Source organism: Ambystoma mexicanum, chromosome 8, assembly GCF_040938575.1.
Source record: "Ambystoma mexicanum isolate Mex_15411 chromosome 8, UKY_AmexF1_1, whole genome shotgun sequence".
NCBI lineage: Eukaryota > Metazoa > Chordata > Amphibia > Caudata > Ambystomatidae > Ambystoma > Ambystoma mexicanum.
Window position 1 is genome coordinate 236,395,001 of NC_090929.1, and position 19,478 is coordinate 236,414,478.

Sequence of the window (19,478 nt, forward strand, 5' to 3'; positions counted from 1 at the left end):
TCAAAAATTGTTAGTCCCTACCCTATAAGTCTAACATCCAGACCCAACTACATCTTCCACACTACTGCACCAACCATTACCAGGCGCACAACTTCCTATAACATGCACTGGTTACCAAACTGCATTTCCTAGCTTACAACAAACACCCCACATATGGGTATTCAGTTATATACCCATAAATCATTAACACATGGTCATTATCTGGTCCAATAAAGGATAGACGTTCAGTTGGGCAGTGTAGGTACACCACCATAGGAGAAATGTCCAAAACTCTGCTCCATTACTCTGTTTAACAAATTTCCCCAAACCCACTCCATTTCTCCATTAGGAAACAGTACCTCACTTCAGGGTATTAACAAAGAACATGAGTTGCATGTCTTTCTATGATGACAACCATTTGGAAATTGTTATTATGGTCATAATGGGATAAGGGGGGTACATGCACTTCCACTGAGACCTATAAACACATAGGGTTCCCAATGCATATATATTTTACACAGGTTTTGGGGCATTGGAGGCCTATAGGAGATCCTCCTGCCACTGTACCGGCTAATCAGCAAGCTACAATTATTGGGGACGGAGCAACCAATTGCACATTATATAACGGGACTCTTTGGCACCTAAACCGGTTAATGTGACACACAGCTGGGCATTGTTCTGGTTGAGTATTCATCCATTCATACACTATTACAGGGAAAGGCACTTACTCTTGCCAAATGGTGTATTGTGCTGAACCCCATTCTCTTAGGTGATCGGCAAATATATGTGAACCACTTGGAGACAACATATTATACACAGGGATCGAGTTACTTACCTTTAGGAGGGACACAGAGTGATTTGATATATAATTTTAAACTATCCACTGATTCTATGGTGCACTCACAAGTGCTTCCCTAGGCTTATTCAATGCAACAGCAACTAACAGTAAATGAACAACACTAATATGTTATATGGACGCAGTTTGTTTTTGCTTTCTATGTAATCAGGAGTAAACCTAATGGAATTAGACTACATTTCCCGGTGGGCCGTGCGCTGCAAAACGTGATGTCATCACGTCCGCGCGCTGCACCCGCAAAATGCATTAACAACAAATCTTTAAGCTCCCGCGAGTGACACATGAGGAGCATCCATGAAGTGATTCCTTACAAGACACTTCACTCAAAATCTTGTAAGTATGGCCTTTCAAGTAAATTTAACAATGTGTGGTTGACACAATATAAGGGGCAACAGATGACTAGCATTTGTTTAATATTTTACAGGACTCCAACGAGGGATATAATTGCTGTAACACTATCTACCACATCAAATTCTTACTTTCAAAAGAACGCTCCAATCCACTTACCTGTAAGTACACAGGAGCATGTGTATAGAAATAAGCAATACTGACTATGGATGTTTTGAACAGTATGACCCAAAGATAGATATAATAAAGGGCAACATATGATTAGCATTTGTGTAATATTTTACAGGATGATTTTATATACGAGGGGGACAGTTGCTTTAACATTAACAACATGAAATACCTTACCTGTAAGTACACAGGAGCTTCTGCCTAGAAGGAAGTTATAATGATTATGGATGTTTTGACTAGTATGTTATAAAAATAGATACATTTTCTGTCTTTTGTCTTACAGGGCAACTTCTAGAAAGACCCAATTGGTTTAACTTTGGGTGGACTTAACAAGCTGCATGTAGAGTGGCACAGAGGGACACCTATATGCGAACTAAAGATGAAATAAGGGTGACATGACCTGGTATGAGTATATAAGGACTCTAGCATTAGTGGCGGAAGCACAACTCACTTTAGCATTTGTAATAGCAAATATACACGGTAGTAACCATGGGTAGATATTTAGGGACACCAAAGTAGTACCCATGTTGCATGGGGATCTATAATGGTTTTTGAAGAGCACATAGTGCCACCTAGGGTTATATCAAACATGTAATAATGTATTGTTGTATGTATATATTTTTATTTCCTCTTCCTGGAATCCTGTTTCCTGTGGGTATGTACTGATAAATGTTACGCAACTTACTGTACCTAAAAACTATTTGACCCCATGTACGACCATTTGCAACTCCACAATGACTGTGGCAAATATCTAATGTCAAATCAATGTTAATGGTACAATTATTATGGTGTAACATGTTTATAAAATATGAATGCACATCTTTGAGAGAGATTTTCGAGTCGAGGTTGGCTGTTTTTGCTTACCTAATACCAGACAGTAAACTGGTTGAAGACTTTGGGATACTGTATAAATGGATAATTGTTACTAATTATATATATTAGCCAAGAGCGGAGTGCAGGTGGTTTCTGTTCTGACTTGAGTGTCGTGTAGACCGATGAGACCTCCGTCCCCAAGTGATGCACAGGGGAACTAAAAAGAAACCCGCTGTGCGACCCTTGAGGCCACAGGTGGGAGATGACTTCCCAGATCCACGGAACCTCTGGAACACCGATGCTGCTGTCAAAGAGGAACGAGGTTAAGTACAAGGCAATCACAATACATATTAAGTAAACCAAAGGATCTAAAAGGTCTTACCTATCGGGTGTTAGGAAAACCCAGGAAACCTAGTAGAGGTTCGAGACTCAGATGATGCGGCGGTCCCTGAATAGTAGAACCGTAGGTTAGCGTGGATGTAGGATCAGCCACCTGTAGGAGTGAAGGCGTGACTTGAATTCCCAGAAGGGAAATGGCGTAGGAGTTCAGTGAGGTACCAAGGGATGATCCAAAGACAGGTCAGGATGTAGTCCAAAATCCGGCAACAGGTAAACAGTTCCAAGCAAAGGTACAAAGGGGTATCCGAAGGAGTCCGAGGTAGAGTTCCGTGATCAAAAGGTAACAGTGGAGCAATACGTAACACCAAACAGAGTCTGAAGACAGCTGAGAAGCAATGAGTGTTCTGTCTCTCAGACCTTTATACTGTGCGTCTCTGGGTCATGTGACGTCTCTGGGTCATGTGACGTCCACCAAGGTCACGTGAGGAACGCCACTCTGGATCACGTGATCGACGTGGAGACGTAACACCGCCCCTTCTGCTGTATGCTCTCCAAGGCAATTGCCAATGCAGAAAGGGTTGCAATCGAGCCCGTACACCATAGCTGGTACGGAGTTTTCGGTCCTTTGGGTTCACCGAATCAGTTGAGCCTCGAACCGTGGAGGGAGATGTTGGGGAAATGTGAGCAGTGTTCTGGTGTGTAGTGGACTGGTGTGTAGTGGACTGGTGTGCAGAGGATTGCCTAAAATAGCCCCCCCCCCAACGGCCCACGACCCCGTGGGCAGGACGGATGATCCTTATGGAAGCGGGCTACCAACCGAGGGGCGTCTAGATCCAAGGCGGAAACCCAAGAACGCTCCTCCGGGCCATAACCCTTCCAATCCACTAGATACTGGAGCCTACCCCTAAACCATCGGGACCCCAAAATGGCCGACACCTCAAAGACATCAGGAGAGGCCAGGGACACTGGCGCAACAGGGGCTCGGAGACGGACAGAATCTGGACAAGGCTTGAGGAGGGAGACATGGAATACAGGATGGATACGCCAAGAACTAGGAAGCACTAGACGAAAAGTCACCGGGTTCACAACCTGAGAGATCACACACGGGCCGACAAAGCGAGGCAGCAATTTCCGGCAACCCACTAGGCGAAGATGACGTGAAGACAACCAGACCCTAGAACCCACCACCAAAGGAGGAGCAGCCAGACGTTTGCCATCCACACGGGCCTTCATAGAAGCCTTTGCTTCAGTGAGATGGACCACAGTACTAGCATGTACAGCAGACAGATCCCTAAGACATGTCGTGGCCGCAGGATTCGAAGAAATAGAAGCATCAGGGACCGGCAAGACCTTGGGATGTTGGCCGTAGAGGGCGTAGAAAGGCGAATAACCCGTAGCTGAATGAGCCGCGTTATTGTATGCGAACTCCGCAAGCCGTAAAGCGGCCAACCAGGAGGTCTGGTGTTGCAAAATAAGGCAGCGAAGATACTGCTCCATGGATTGATTCGTCCTTTCAGTCTGCCCATCAGTCTCAGGATGATAGGCCGAAGAATACCTGGTATCAATGCCCAACAATTTAGTCAACGACCTCCAAAAACGAGAGGTGAACTGTGATCCCCGATCGGATATAATGACCGAACGGAGTCCAAATAACATGAATACGTGTTCAAAAAACAAGTCCGCCAAGACCGGAGCCGAAGGAATACCTTTACAAGGAACAAAACGAGCCATTTTTGTGAACGTGTCCACCACTACCCAGATGGAGTCAAAACCTTGTGACTTGGGGAGATCGGTAACGAAATCCATAGACAGTGTATGCCAAGGTCTGGGAGGTACCGGAAGCGGAAGTAGTAACCCCACCGGTCGGCCTCTCCGATGTTTAGCCTGAGCACACACTGCGCACGAATTGACATAACACTCCACATCGCGCTTCATAGAGGGCCACCAACACCAGCGCTTGAGAAGATCTAAAGTGCGCTCCTGACCGGGATGGGCATTAAAAGGAGCATCATGAGACCACTCAAGGGCCAGATTACGAGTGTCAGGTGTGGGAAGAAATAGGCGTTCATGCACGAAAGGCAAACCATCAGAATACACGGGGTCCCATTCTCGCAACTGTTCGGAATGAATGCTAGTCCAGGATCGGACTGAGTCTAATAATGACAATGAGGGCGTACAGAGACAAATTACATGACTCTTTCCGAGAACAGTGTCAGGGAAGGTTGGCAACTCGACCCCACCCGGGGAACGTGACAAGGCGTCTGCTTTACCATGTGATGTTCCAGGACGATGCATAATATGAAAATCAAATGATGAAAAGAAAAGATGCCACCGAACCTGTCTGCTATTAATGCACTTCAATGAAGCCAGATCCTGTAAATTTCGATGATCTGAGTATACAGTGATCGGATGTTTAGCCCCCAGAAGATGATGGCGCCAAACACGAAAGGCGTCCATGACAGCCAGGAGTTCCTTCTCCGTAACGGTGTAGTGAGTTTCAGTACTGGAGAACTTACGGGAATGGTATGCCACTGGGTGTAATTTGCCTGTTGTAGGACATGATTGAGACAATACCGCACCGAGAGCAAAAGAAGAGGCATCCGCCTCAACTATGAACGGAAGCTCAGGATTGGGGTGCTGGAGCACCGGTGCGGTAGTGAAAGCGGTTTTCAAAGCCTCAAAAGCCTCCTGATGTTCCCTTTGCCAACGATAGGGTACCTGAGGGCTGGTCAGGGCCGTGAGCGGGGCAGCGATTGTGGAAAAGGAGGAAATGAAACGCCTATAAAAGTTGGCGAAGCCCAAAAAGGCCTGCAAGGACTTGAGTGTTTGAGGTACTGGCCACTCTAAGACTGCTTTGACCTTGGATTCGTTCATGGATAACGCTCCCGGAGTAATGTGAAATCCCAGAAACTCAACAGACGTTTTGTGAAACTGGCATTTCTCAGGTTTAGCAAATAAGGAATGTTCTCTGAGACGGGATAGTACTTCTCGGACATGTTTTACATGGTCATCAAGATTACGGGAAAAGATCAAGATGTCGTCCAAGTACACAACCATGTATACATCCAGAATATCCCTGAATATGTCATTCATAAAGCGTTGGAATGTGGCCGGGGCATTACACAGACCGAAGGGCATGACTAGGTATTCATACAAGCCGTAACGAGTACAGAAAGCAGTTTTCCACTCATCCCCTTCGCGAACACGCACTAGATTGTATGCGCCGCGCAGATCAAGCTTGGTGAAAACAGAAGCATGTGATAAGTGGTCCAGAAGGGGTGTGATTAACGGAATTGGATATCTATCCTTTTTTGTGATGGCATTAAGACGCTGATAATCCACACAAGGATGTAAATCCCCCTCTTTCTTAGGTACAAAAAATATAGGGCTTGCAGCTGGTGAAGTAGAGGGGCGGATATGTCCTAAACGAAGGGCGTTCTGTACATACTCTTTCAATGCTTGTTCCTCCGAAGGAGATAAAGAATAAATCCTGCCCGAAGGAATGGTGGAATCTGGGATTAATTCGATTGGGCAGTCGTATGGTCTATGTGGAGGAAGTACCTCGGAAGAGCCACGATCAAAAACTGATTCGAATGCTTTGTACTCAGATGGAATCCCAGACACCAACCCCCCAACGGTATGAGGATTCATAAGCTCAGATCCATCAACACTCAGCGTGAGTTGAGCTAAGGTTCCCAAGGCCCGAGAAGGGGTATCAGTCGTTTGATGGGTCGGGAGACAATAATTCTGACAGATCTCGGATTCGAAGAGCACAGTGCCTGATTGCCAATTAATCAGCGGATTGTGTTCACGTAACCATGGTATCCCTAATATGATACCGAATTGAGGTGTGGTGATTAAGTCAAAACTTAATGTCTCTGTGTGAATATCTTGTATGGTCAACAAGAGAGGTGCAGGTTGGTGTCTAACAGGACCAGAAACTAACGCAGAGCCATCTACGGCTTGAACTGGTTCAGGTCGGGATTTCACCACTAAAGGTAGATTGAGGGAATGGGCTAAAGCAATGTCTATGTAATTTCCAGTAGCACCTGAATCAATGATGATTGTGACTGCATGAAGAAGGCCTGTAGAGGGACACAGAGTAGCGTTTACAGAAACGGGTTGAACACGAGCAAAGGCAAGAGGGGTACCCGGAGATGGAGACGGAACACTCGACCTGCTCTCCGGATCTAAGGTCGAGCTGTCCGAAAAACCTGGCTCTTCTTGGGACGTCGAGGACACTCTTTCACATTATGTCCCGTAGTGCCACAATAAAAGCATGCATTATCCACCCTTCTACGTTCCCTCTCAGATGTAGTAATAGGGCTACGTAAACCTCCCACTTGCATAGGTTCTTCCGTACTGGAAGCAGGAGTACTGGCAAGTGTAGGATGGGAAGAAACCCCCAACTCTGCTCTACGCTCCGATCGCCGTGCATCTACTTGCAGGGCAAGATCAACTAGTTCCTGATACTGAGTGGCCATAGAAGGGATCACTGCTAAAGCATCTTTCATTATGTTACTCAACCCTCTATAAAAGACAACTGCCCGCTTGCTTTCTGGCCATGATGTTTCAGCAACTAATTGATTGAACCGGGTGATGTATTCTATCAAAGTCCTTCTACCCTGAGTTAGTTCTAACAACTCCAAATCCCTAGACTGTGCCTTGTGTCGGGTATCAAATACTCGAGACATTTCTAGAACCAACAGATCAAAGTCATAAAGGACTGGGTTATTATTCTCCAACAGAGGATTAGCCCAAAGGGCAAAGGCGGCTTTAGCAGTGGAAGTAGGGAAGGCCAAAGGTCTGCACAAGAAATGTAACTTACACTGATTAATGAAGGTCCTGAATTTCTTGGGGTCACCTTGATAACGTTGAGGAGCGGCCAGGGGGGAAGGGGTTGGGAGGATCACCGGAGTTGGGACTGTAGTATAAACCAAGGGAGGAGGTGTGGTTGAGGAGCTAGCATCTCCGAACTCAGGGTCTGCAGGAAGGGAATGCTGAACACTCTGTATGGAGTCTAACCTTTGGTGGATCACCGTATTAGCGGCGGCCATGTCTGTCCTTAATACTGTAATCGCCTCGACTAAAGCAGCTATGGGTTCTTCCGTGGATCCCTGCATTGTCTAACACGACTATACGGCTTCTCAGTCTGTTCTGACTTGAGTATACACGGTAGTAACCATGGGTAGATATTTAGGGACACCAAAGTAGTACCCATGTTGCATGGGGATCTATAATGGTTTTTGAAGAGCACATAGTGCCACCTTGGGTTATATCAAACATGTAATAATGTATTGTTGTATGTATATATTTTTATTTCCTCTTCCTGGAATCCTGTTTCCTGTGGGTATGTACTGATAAATGTTACGCAACTTACTGTACCTAAAAACTATTTGACCCCATGTACGACCATTTGCAACTCCACAATGACTGTGGCAAATATCTAATGTCAAATCAATGTTAATGGTACAATTATTATTGTGTAACATGTTTATAAAATATGAATGCACATCTTTGAGAGAGATTTTCGAGTCGAGGTTGGCTGTTTTTGCTTACCTAATACCAGACAGTAAACTGGTTGAAGACTTTGGGATACTGTATAAATGGATAATTGTTACTAATTATATATATTGGCCAAGAGCGGAGTGCAGGTGGTTTCTGTTCTGACTTGAGTGTCGTGTAGACCGATGAGACCTCCGTCCCCAAGTGACGCACAGGGGAACTAAAAAGAAACCCGCTGTGCGACCCTTGAGGCCACAGGTGGGAGATGACTTCCCAGATCCACAGAACCTCTGGAACACTGATGCTGCTGTCAAAGAGGAACGAGGTTAAGTTACCAGGCAATCACAATACATATTAAGTAAACCAAAGGATATAAAAGGTCTTACCTATCGGGTGTTAGGAAAACCTAGTAGAGGTTCGAGACTCAGATGATGCGGCGGTCCCTGAATAGTAGAACCGTAGGTTAGCGTGGATGTAGGATCAGCCACCTGTAGGAGTGAAGGCGTGACTTGAATTCCCAGAAGGGAAATGGCGTAGGAGTTCAGTGAGGTACCAAGGGATGATCCAAAGACAGGTCAGGATGTAGTCCAAAATCCGGCAACAGGTAAACAGTTCCAAGCAAAGGTACAAAGGGGTATCCGAAGGAGTCCGAGGTAGAGTTCCGTGATCAAAAGGTAACAGTGGAGCAATACGTAACGCCAAACAGAGTCTGAAGACAGCTGAGAAGCAATGAGTGTTCTGTCTCTCAGACCTTTATACTGTGCGTCTCTGGGTCATGTGACGTCCACCAAGGTCACGTGAGGAACGCCACTCTGGATCACATGATCGACGTGGAGACGTAACACCGCCCCTTCTGCTGTATGCTCTCCAAGGCAATTGCCAATGCAGAAAGGGTTGCAATCGAGCCCGTACACCATAGCTGGTACGGAGTTTTCGGTCCTTTGGGTTCACCGAATCAGTTGAGCCTCGAACCGTGGAGGGAGATGTTGGGGAAATGTGTGTAGTGGACTGGTGTGTAGTGGACTGGTGTGCAGAGGATCGCCTCACAGTTTCTCATTTTACACGTATTTATGTAATGGCATCAGGGTGACCACCTACTACTCGCCACGCAGCTGGCACACAACACCTCCCCAGTGCAATAGGACACAGTTAACCCCTGTTCTGTTGTTTTTTTTTTTTGCTCATAACAAAATCAGACGACACATTGATAACTTCCAGTGAACAATCCCACAATGTGAAGCACAACCATGGCCCTCCTTCCAAATAGTGAATGCCTCACTCAATCATGGCATCTTTCGGAGCAGCCTAAAAACAGACTAATCCGCCCACTCCCCCAGAAACCCCAGCTTAGTCCTAGGTGACTTCACCCACTACTGGCCGATCATTAGCCTTCCGTTTATCATCAAAACCATTGAGAAAGCAGTGGTCAACCAACTTCATGATTTGAAATCAACTAGGTCTACTCTGTGACCACAAATCCGAAGTTGGACCCACGTGCAGCTCAGCGAATGCTATCATCAGGTCATAGATGATGCTCTACAGATCATGGGCAGCAAAGGAGACACCTGCCTCAGAGTTCCCCTTGACCTCACAGCCACGTTCAACTCAGTCGACCATGCCTCATTAATCAGTCTCCCTAATGGAATGGGGTTCATAGGCATAGTGTGCAATTATTATGCCTCAAACCGCAGATGGGCACCAAGCAGTCCAGATGGGCAACTTTAAGACGGACCATCATCTGGTCACCTGCAAGGTCCCACAAGTCTCAATTCTCTCACCAGTGATGTCATCTTCAGTTGCTATCCGAGGCAGCTGAAACCCTTTTCACCGACCCAAACATATCACTTTACCAATATGCAGTTGATAAACTTATACCGGAGAGCTGTGCTTAAGGCATCTCGGGCCTCAGCTAGTGCCTTGCTTCCATCCAAACAGCAATGACGAGCACCTACCTGAATCTCAATCCTACATAAACACAATGTGTCTTAGTGGGCCATCCAACTAAACGGGAGACCATTAAAGGGTGGCTAAGAGACGTGCACCTTGATGTATTAACTCCTCAACTGGCCCCAGCTGCCAAATCACTGGTTCGCTGTACAAAGCGACCTCTGCTTTTGGCACATTACCAAGACTGCCTGGTACCAATTAGCAATCTTGCTAAAGATAAAACCTTGCCTCCGATCAGAGGACTTCACAACCATGGTCCAACTGCTAGTCATTTCACACATCGACAGTGGGAACAATCCCCTTGGCAGCATCTCAGCAAAACACCCATACCCCTAAGGGCTGTTCCACACACTGTCACATGCCTGATCGCAGGCTTAAAGAAACGTAATCACCTCCCCCCCCCCCCACCTATCCTAAAAGAACTACACTGGTGACCAATCCCATCCTGGCTACCCTTCAATATAGCCTACTTCAAAAACCTGGAAACTACCACCCAGCCACCCACCTATCTCTCAACAAAACTCACTGGTTCAGGTGTTATGTTATTTGGCTTTTGTACTATGCAGGTCACCACCATAATGGTCTTAAAGCGCTGAAACCTTGTTCATATGGGCAAACTGTGACCCCACCCAGGTTGTATTCAGACCATGGTCTGTGGGGTGAAAAGGAAATGGGGAGAAGATTTGCAGAAAATGTCAAAGAGGGAAGAGAGTTGGAGAATGAAACAGGCAGTCAATAGGCTACAACAACAAAAGGAAGGAGAACATAAGGTTGAGTCATAGTGATTGCTGGGATGCATGTGTAGTAGATTGGGTTTAGACCAAAAAACGGTAATGAAAAGAATGAGGAACTGTCCATATTGGATAAGTCAATTATCTTGTCAGTTAGCAGTGCAATGTGTTATTTTTCAAAATCAATTTATGGATGTGTGATGGCCTTGAGGTGTGCGCAAGAGTTCCTGTGAGTTGTGGGGGATTTAAACCAGCTATTTGTAATGAGGTCCCTTGTAAGGAGTAATTAAGAGTTCTGGTAAAGCTGGGCTCACTTACCAAGGTTTCAGACCTGAGAAATTGGCTGTGTGCTGAATGAAATCTGGGGACACAAAAGTATAATATGAAAACAACCCTCCCCCCCACCTTCACGAGCCATATTGGGATAGCTTCCAGTGGAGGGGAGAGAGCGAGTGTCACAATTATATAAAGTCCTGTGCGCACCATTATCCTATTTTATAGGGAACCAAAAGAAATTATAATGATTCTAGCACTTTATTGTGCAGTGATCGTGGCACTTTATTGTGCAGTGTTCTGTCTGGATTCAGTGGTTGATTACCCTAGAAATCCCTGTGCCTAATCTTGCTTCAGGAGCTTTCTTAGTGACATATTAGGCATATTGAACAATGACCTGCAACTAACACCTCCAGGAGTCGGAAGTTGATAATCTCGAGGCAAAGCTGGAAACCAGCATTTTCTTTCTATGCGCCAGCCTACTGGAAAACGATCCCGATTTCAATTAGGACATGCCCGTCACTCTTGCAGTTCAGGGAAGCCTTCAAGATCCTGCTCTTCAGGGATTACCTAGGGAACAGGTACAGCTTTCTGCTCTACTTCCCAGGAGAAGACCACCACTGTTGACCAGGACCTACTAGATCTGCACCGGGAACTCTTCCCAGTTTACACATTTAGTCTAATCCTCAATCAATATTGTTCAGCACTCTCTCTTGCTTCATAGATGGGTTTGCACTATATAATCTCAAATTAGATAAATTAGAATATTATCCTTGTTTTCAGTTTATTTCTTGGGCATTCCCCCTTTTGGGGCTAAAGGAAACTGATGTACATAGAGCTTCAGTGATGTACCCAAGATCACATAGTTTTGGTCATATGGCAAAAACAAGATTAAAATCCATATACCTCTCTTGACCATTCTTTCTAATGTAATAAAGCGCTTTTAAATTGTTGCCAATTTCTTGCACAGAACCGTGCCATTTGGCAGGTAAGCAGACAAAAGCAAAGTGGGATCACAGTGATGTTACCAAGATCATAACATTTTGGCAAAGTGGGGAACCTGGGATTAGAACCGAAGATATTCTGTTAATTTAACTGCCAGGTCCTCTTTTCCTTTCCCTCCTTGCCCATTCTCACCACCGTTCCTGACCCTTTGTCCTCTTCTCTGCTCTTTGCCTTCACCTCTTCTATGGCTAAGCTCCATAGAGGGAAGGTAAGGTGAACCTTTACCTCAGAGTGTTGATGGAAGTTGGTGTCGAGTCTGTGCAGGTTGGAGAAGTGGATGGAGGGGTCGGAGTGGGGGGTGGGGGAGTTTGGCGCCTGTAAAGGAGGGATGGGCAATGCATGCATTTGGGCGAGTAAATATGTTCTCAGTGTGGGTTGAGTTTTGGACTGTGGATGGAGGAGGTGTTTATGTTTGAAGTGCGTGTGTACCTGTGAGCTTGTAGATGGAGGGTGGTGAGGTTGTGGTTATGAGGTGTAGGTGATTATTTGTCTGTGTGGATGAAGGGTGGCCTAAGCAGTAGGTATTCAATGTCTTATTCATAACTATTGCAAAACCTGCGTGAGTTACGACTGATGGTCTTTAATGATACCATCATATTTGGTAAATATTACATATCCCTTGCCTGAGGGCATATGCCAATTGAACGGTATACCAAATCCCCACCTTCTCATCGATATTGGTAAACTTGCTTCGTGACCATCAATACTAATAGTGCTGATGGTCAATATTGCTAATCCACTGCTTGCTGTCATTTTTGATGATGGCTTACCTGCTTGTGTGTTTTATTCTTACTCCCAATGGATGGCCTTTTTTGCTAATCCTGCATGTTCTCATTTTTTTTCTGTAGGAGCCAGAAGGGTTATAGTGTCTTATGTTGAATGGCATTTGTTGAGCACACAGTTACCACCAAAATGGCATTGTGGTGCTTTGGGAAATCCTCGAGGATGACCGTAACAATATATGATCTGGCGTGGCATTTATAAGGTGCCTGTACACCAGTCTTTCTTGGCGAGACAAGACAAGGAGGGACTGGGGTGGGAGGGCAACAAAGGGAGGACAAAATAACTACCTTACTAGGCCGTGTCATTCAGATTGCGCAAGTGTGGAGAAGAGAGAAGGGTAGAAGTGCCAGGGGGAGGGGCAGTGGGAAAAGCAGTTAACTCACAAGTGCAGATAACGGATGGCTCATAAGTGCAGAGAGAAGGGACTGTAGGGTTACATATACAGACCCTTAAGTGCTGGGGAGCCCAGAGGCAGTGCAAGGGCAACTGGACATGCTGAAGCCTGGGCCTGAGTTCAGAGGGTGACCAGTGCGCGGAGCAGTCTGGTGCATTAGAAGGGGAGAGGAAGAGAGAAAGCGGAAGCGAAAAGGAAGGTCTTGAGTTACTTCCGAACCAGAGGTGGTTCTTCTGAATTTGAGCGAGGCGGGGAAGCTGTTCCAGAGGGAGGCCACAGCTGAGGAGATGGATCCGCCCCCAACTGCTTGGAGAAGCGTCTGACCCTCAGAATTGGAGGTGGATTGACACGTGTTTCAGAGGGCGATGAGCGGAGAGCTTGAGTAGGAAGATGTTTTGGATGAGAAAGTTGGAGTTAGAGTGGTCCCGGGCCCCAGAAAGCCTTGTGGATGATGCAGAGGGTCTTGAAGTTGATCCTTACAGCCACAGGGAACCAGTGAAGAGATTTCAGAGCTGGAGAGGTATGATCCCTGGGCCTGATGCCAAGGACAAGTCTTGTCCTGTTGTGGATAAATTGTAAAGGTCGAAGTGTAGAGGCAGGAAGATTTAGAAAGATGCTGTTACAGTAGTCTGGCCTAGATCGGACCAGAGCTCTGGAGACGGTGAGCTTCTGGGGGAAAGTGAGTAAAGGAATAATACCTCTGAGGAGGTGCAGCTGATAGTTTGACTTGTCAGAGATGTGAGGAGAGAAGGAGAGGGTGGAGTCGAAGCGACACCAAGGTTATTAGCCTCAAAGGAAGGAGCAGGAAGAGGGCCCAGAGTGGGTGGCCACAGAGAGGGAGGAAAGGAGAGAGCGGCTGTCCCAATGAGGAGGATCTCTGTCTTACTGGCATTAAGGGAGACATTGGCGGCACACCATTCCTGATTTGTGGCCAGAGAGTCTGGTATATGAGACGAAGCAGAGGTGGCTGAGGGGAGCCTGAAAGAGAGCTGAGTGCCATCTGCATAACATTGAAAATTGGACCTGAAAGTAGCAATGTGGTGGGCAAGAGGTGCCAGGTAGTTTCTGAAGAGTTGGGGAGAGAGGTTAGACCCTTGTGGAACACCACAAGTAGAGAAAGAGAGATGGATGAGAGGAAAGAACCCAGTTGGACCTGAGAAGGTCGGTCGGTGAGAAAGGAGGTCAACCAGGCCATGGCCTGATCTTTACATGTAGTTAAAGCTTAAAATAGTAGACGTGTAGTAATTTGAACATGGACACCAACTGGGCACATCATTCTGCTCCTTATTAATTCTCTTCCAATTTAAACCACTGGGCCATGGCCAATCTACACTCCACGCGATAGACGCAAACATCACTGGATGTAACACATGTTCCCTTTTACAAACAGTAAATAGTTCCCAAGGTAACAAAATCACACACATTAAAACCTAGGCAGACGCACACAAACTCCTTCCAATCCACACATCCATCGCACAATGACCAATGTCTACATTACACAACATGTGCACTCAAAACCAGCCGGACTTGTTGGCTCTGCATGTGCCTGCTTTTTATTTTGTTCACTCTTTCTAAGGCAACTGAAGTGGGAGGACTCCTTGTGCTTTTATACTATGAAGTTGCACAAAGCTAAAATAGCTGGAACCAGTCGCACTCTTTTAGTGCACAGGTCTGGGTATTTAAGGCATGGAAGGTTCCAGTGATCCGAGGTACTGATGGTTACCACTCCAGAGCGGCGGTCTCCAAGCTTGCTGTGCCGTGTTTGGTTCAGATGACTGGTACACCATGCTCTCAGCTGATTTCAGCCGAGTGCAACACATCTGAAACATGGAATGCTGTGTTCCTAAAGACACTTTAAAAGAAAATGGTTCTATATTTGATGAAGCATATCTGAACTCCTTAGAACAATGGGCAGGCTATCAATCAATTAGAATTTCCAACGCCAATTCTCCTTCACGTTTTTGAACGTATTCAGATCATGTATCCTGGCCCCATTTTGTAAGGGATTCTGCATGAGAAGTAACTTTTACTTCTATTCTGTAAATATTCTGTGTCTGTTTAGCTTGATTTACTTACAATGTGTTGTACATTTGCTTCAACACCTACCTTCTCTGGAGATTGCTGAGTGAGCTCCGCTTCACACAATGTGGTGATGTAACTGGTGTCATTTTATAGCATTTGTGACTTTTAGAGACAAACTGTTTGTTGCACGACTGCCTCAATTTTCGTGGTCTCTTCATGATTTGGACCTGCAAGTGTATAGCATACATTCCACCATTATTTATTCCATTTGGGTGGTGCTAGTCCAGTCCTGTGTTTAACTTTGCATTCTGGGACTTGTCATGAAATTCCCCGATTTATACATCCAGTCCTACAAGTTCCAGAATGCAAAGTTAAAATCGGTACTGGTCTATCATCTCCTGAATGGATTGGGTAATGTTGGCTTTGGTTACTAGCGGGGAAAATGCGCCGTGTAAGATTACTTGTTGTACCAATTACTTCCAGATCGTAAGGAAACTGACTGTGTACGGTTAGATTCCAGTTGATTTTGGCATGTAGTCCTATGCAAAATGGCCTTGATGAAGCCTGAAGTGGACATGCTTATTGAATATTTGGTTGTGGTCTTTTATTATAGTCTTGAGTCTGGGGTGATCTTTGGGCTTGTTTTGGGTGACCTGAGTCAGTTGGTGCAACTTCAGATCAGGGCTTAGTTATGATTTGTTGTTTATGATGTTGAGGGTTAAGTTTTGTGGTGAGATGTCATGTCAGTTTTGGTGTGAGACGGGCTGACTAGGTACTAAACCTCAAACAGCACCTTAACATCAGAGGTTGTACCCAAGGGAGTTATACTGCTGGGGGCTGTGTCAGGTCATGCATTAAACGGCCAAGAAGCCATTCTAGTTTGAGGCTGGATTCTTGTAGATTCTGTGGTGGTCCAAGATAGCTCATTCTCCACGGGGGGAAAGATCGTTGTAGCTCAACGTATACATATTTTAGTTTCTGATCTAATTTTTATCTGAATGATATTGAAATGTTGAAAAATACTTGTACCAAGTAAAACAAAAAATGCCTGAAATTTTTTGATTTTCTCTAATGTTTACTGCTTTATATTTTGTTTTTAAGGTACAACGTTGATATTCTGAAGATGGCTTTGCGATGCGTAAACCAGTTACATTATGTGTTGTGCACATCGATCAATGTGCTAGCAAGGCCGACATTGAGAACATATGTAAGAAGTACCGCCATGTGTCTGAATGCCTGCCGTCAATGTGTCGGTTCACATACAATGCAGACAAGACATCTGGCAACAAAGAAGAGCAAAGGTAATCAACATCTTGGAAACATTTATTTATTTGGTATAATTAATTCTGGTTAAAGACAGTGCCTCTGTCACTGCTAGACATTATTATTTGTATGGCTAATGCTTGTGCTGTTTTAAAAATGTAGTGCTGCAAATAACAGGTGTTTCTCTTACCCATCTGAGCGATACTCCTTAAAGTCTCAAAATAATGGAAGGCTGAGTGGGTCCTTCGCAGATTCAATCATGTATACTGCAGGTCGAATGCCCCTTATTGAGAAAACAGGCCATCGTGTTTACTTCAAAATCTGTTTCACATAGACTGTCACAAGAAGAACTCGGTTTCTTTATCCAGTATAGCAAGTCTTTCCCCACAAGGCCTTTTTGAGATCTGTCATAAACGTTCACCACGATCACTCCATTCACATATCCCCCTTTCCCAACATAGAGCCTCCTTCTGACCATTGGAAATTGCTTTACTAGGGGCCATGGCAAACCTTTCACGTGGTTGGTCCTGCAATTATCATCCATTTTGAAACTACTGCTATCACCAAAGCACAAGTTCCTGAGGCGGAGCAAGTAATTTTTCATAGGACTTGTAGGGAAATATGGGACTGCTGTCACAGCTTCTGGCCTCATGTGGAAATTGCACAGTAATGTTACATTGGGGCCCCTTTTATTTCTTTGATCCGATGGCAGTTTATTTACTGGGGGTGGGTGAAATTAAGTACATGCAAGAATGAGAGTTGAACTAATTCTATTATGATGGACCTGAGTGGCAACTCCTTCACCTATATATGTGTTAAATTCCAGAGTTTGTAATGAAGCCTCACATGATTCTCTAATAGAAACCCAGCAATTTCACCCAATTCCATATCATTGTATTGAAATTTAATAAAGCGCGAACAAGACCAATAAAGGCATCAAGGCGCTAGGGAGAAGAAAGAGGACAGTCCAGAGTGCTCATAACAGGGACGCTTTTATTGATTTATGGAAGGAGAGAAACTAGAATATTGCAAATCTCAGGAGGAAGAGCATTTCACAGGGAAGGGCCAAGCATGGAAAAGGACCTTCCTCCGGCACGAGTCCGGAGGAACCGTCGAATGCAAAGTAAAGAAAGATTGGACGAACAAAGAGCTCCACAAGGTCTATAAGGTATTAGTTTAGATTGCAGGAACTCTGCTCCAGCTTTGTGAATAGCTCGATGGACAAGACAAAGAGCCTTAAACTTAATACAGCCTTTTACAGGGAGCCTGTGAAGATGACAAAGAAGTTCTTGAGAGTGAGCCAATCTGGACGCATTCAGAGCAAGACGAGCGGCCGATTTCTGAAGAATCTGCAGGCGTTGCAGCAAAAAGTCTGGTTCACCAAGGTATATCCCATTACAATAGTCTATAGAACCCATGATATAGGTCGGGACAGTTTTCAATCTATTTTTTAAATTATTTTTTATATATTTAACTTTATCATGTGCACAGGGTTACAGATATAAAAGAATACCATAATCACTTTGGTTGACCAGTGTCAACATAAGCATAAAATGGAATACATCGCATTTCCAATACAAATCAATTATCATCATTGTTTGCACTCTGGCGTTCCAAATACAGTCGGAAATCACCCCAAATGTCCTGTAGACGGCAAGTCGGGGCTTGGAGATTGGCAAACATTTCTTCTGTATCATTAGCCCAGACCATGTCCTTTAGCCAGTCAACGTGAGGGGCACTCCCTCCACGTCCAGTGCATCAAGATAACCCTCTTTGCCAATATGAGGCCTAGGTTCACACATCTACACTTCAGAGGTTTCAGTTTTCTGGCATGTTGACTGTTCCCATAGTAGGGGCTGGCTCACAACGTCATCTATTGCATGGAATATTGCCTCCCAATACCCCACAATGCCTGACACGACCACAGCATATGTACGATGTCCGCATCCAAGGCGACACACCTAGAGCATCTTCCTTCCGGGAAGGAAAACATTTTCTTAAGGAGGGCAGGGGTATAGTATGTTCTATTTATAATCTTGTAATAGATCAGTTTATGCCTACTGTTCAGTGACACCCGCTTAGTTAATTATTTGGGACCAATGAGCATCAGTAAAAGTGGTGCTTATATCCTTTTCCCATTTTCCTCTTATGTCCACCGTCTGTGTGCTCCAAGATGCCTGTGCCAGTTTATATAATGCCGACACAGATTTCTTCCCCGTGTCAGACAAAAGCAAGTAGTGGAGGCATGGGTGCGTTGCCAGTTCTTTCAGGAACCCAGGCCACAGTGATGCTATGGCTGAGCAAAGCCGGAAGTATTGGAGCCTGCAAAGCAGTGTCCCCAACCTCAGCCTTCACCATATCCCAGGAAATGGACACCCCTTCATGGAATAGGTCCCCCAGGTTTACTATGCCAGCCTCGTGCCAGTGTGATGCCAGTAAATGATCTTGTGTAGGGCCCAGGAATGGCATATCTCAAAGCGGTATAGCACGATTATACAGCACTGTGTTAGTGTCAGAAATCACCAATGTATCAATTGAAAAGGATACGGTAACCAAAAAAGGATACAATTGGTAGGGCTCTTCCAGATCCTTTTTCACACGACTTGATTGTAGATAGGTCAAATTAGACCTTCCAAATGATACTCTCTGACTGATGAAACAGGCAGAGAGGTGGATCACTGGAAAGGGCGTGGGTATTGTATCGGAAGTACGCCTAGGATAGATAAAGTATCATAAGAAATTGTCCCAAACTCAAATCACTATTATAGCACAGTATTAGCATTAATTCAAAACACTGACCTTATGGCAAAAAACTGAAGTATTCAACGAAGGTCTCTTGAAGAAAACCAGGAGTTGAACCAACGACAAAGGAGGGGAAGATTAGTAAGGGAGACTTATCCCGAACGGCACGAGGCTCACGCTAGATACCGGGTAGGTGCACCACAGGATAGCGTCCAAAGTACTGTGCACAATCACCTTCCAATAGTTCATGGAATACTTCCTTTCCCACGAAGAACAAAAATTAGAAGTTCACCTGTTAACTGTCACAGGT

General features: G+C 45.1%; 1 protein-coding gene across 4 annotated transcripts in view; it reads left to right on the top strand.

Annotated features, from left to right (window-relative positions):
- MRRF (mitochondrial ribosome recycling factor) overlaps nucleotides 1-19,478 on the top strand; it is a 456,709-nt gene that overhangs the window by 137,084 nt on the left and 300,147 nt on the right. For 3 of the 4 annotated variants that reach the window (XM_069609655.1, XM_069609656.1, XM_069609658.1), the window contains one exon: nucleotides 16,265-16,464. In XM_069609655.1, the coding sequence (XP_069465756.1) occupies nucleotides 16,265-16,464 (200 nt within the window). Of the gene's footprint in view, nucleotides 1-1,634; nucleotides 1,755-16,264; nucleotides 16,465-19,478 lie in introns of those variants that run through there. The other variant, XM_069609657.1, reaches the window with a different exon arrangement.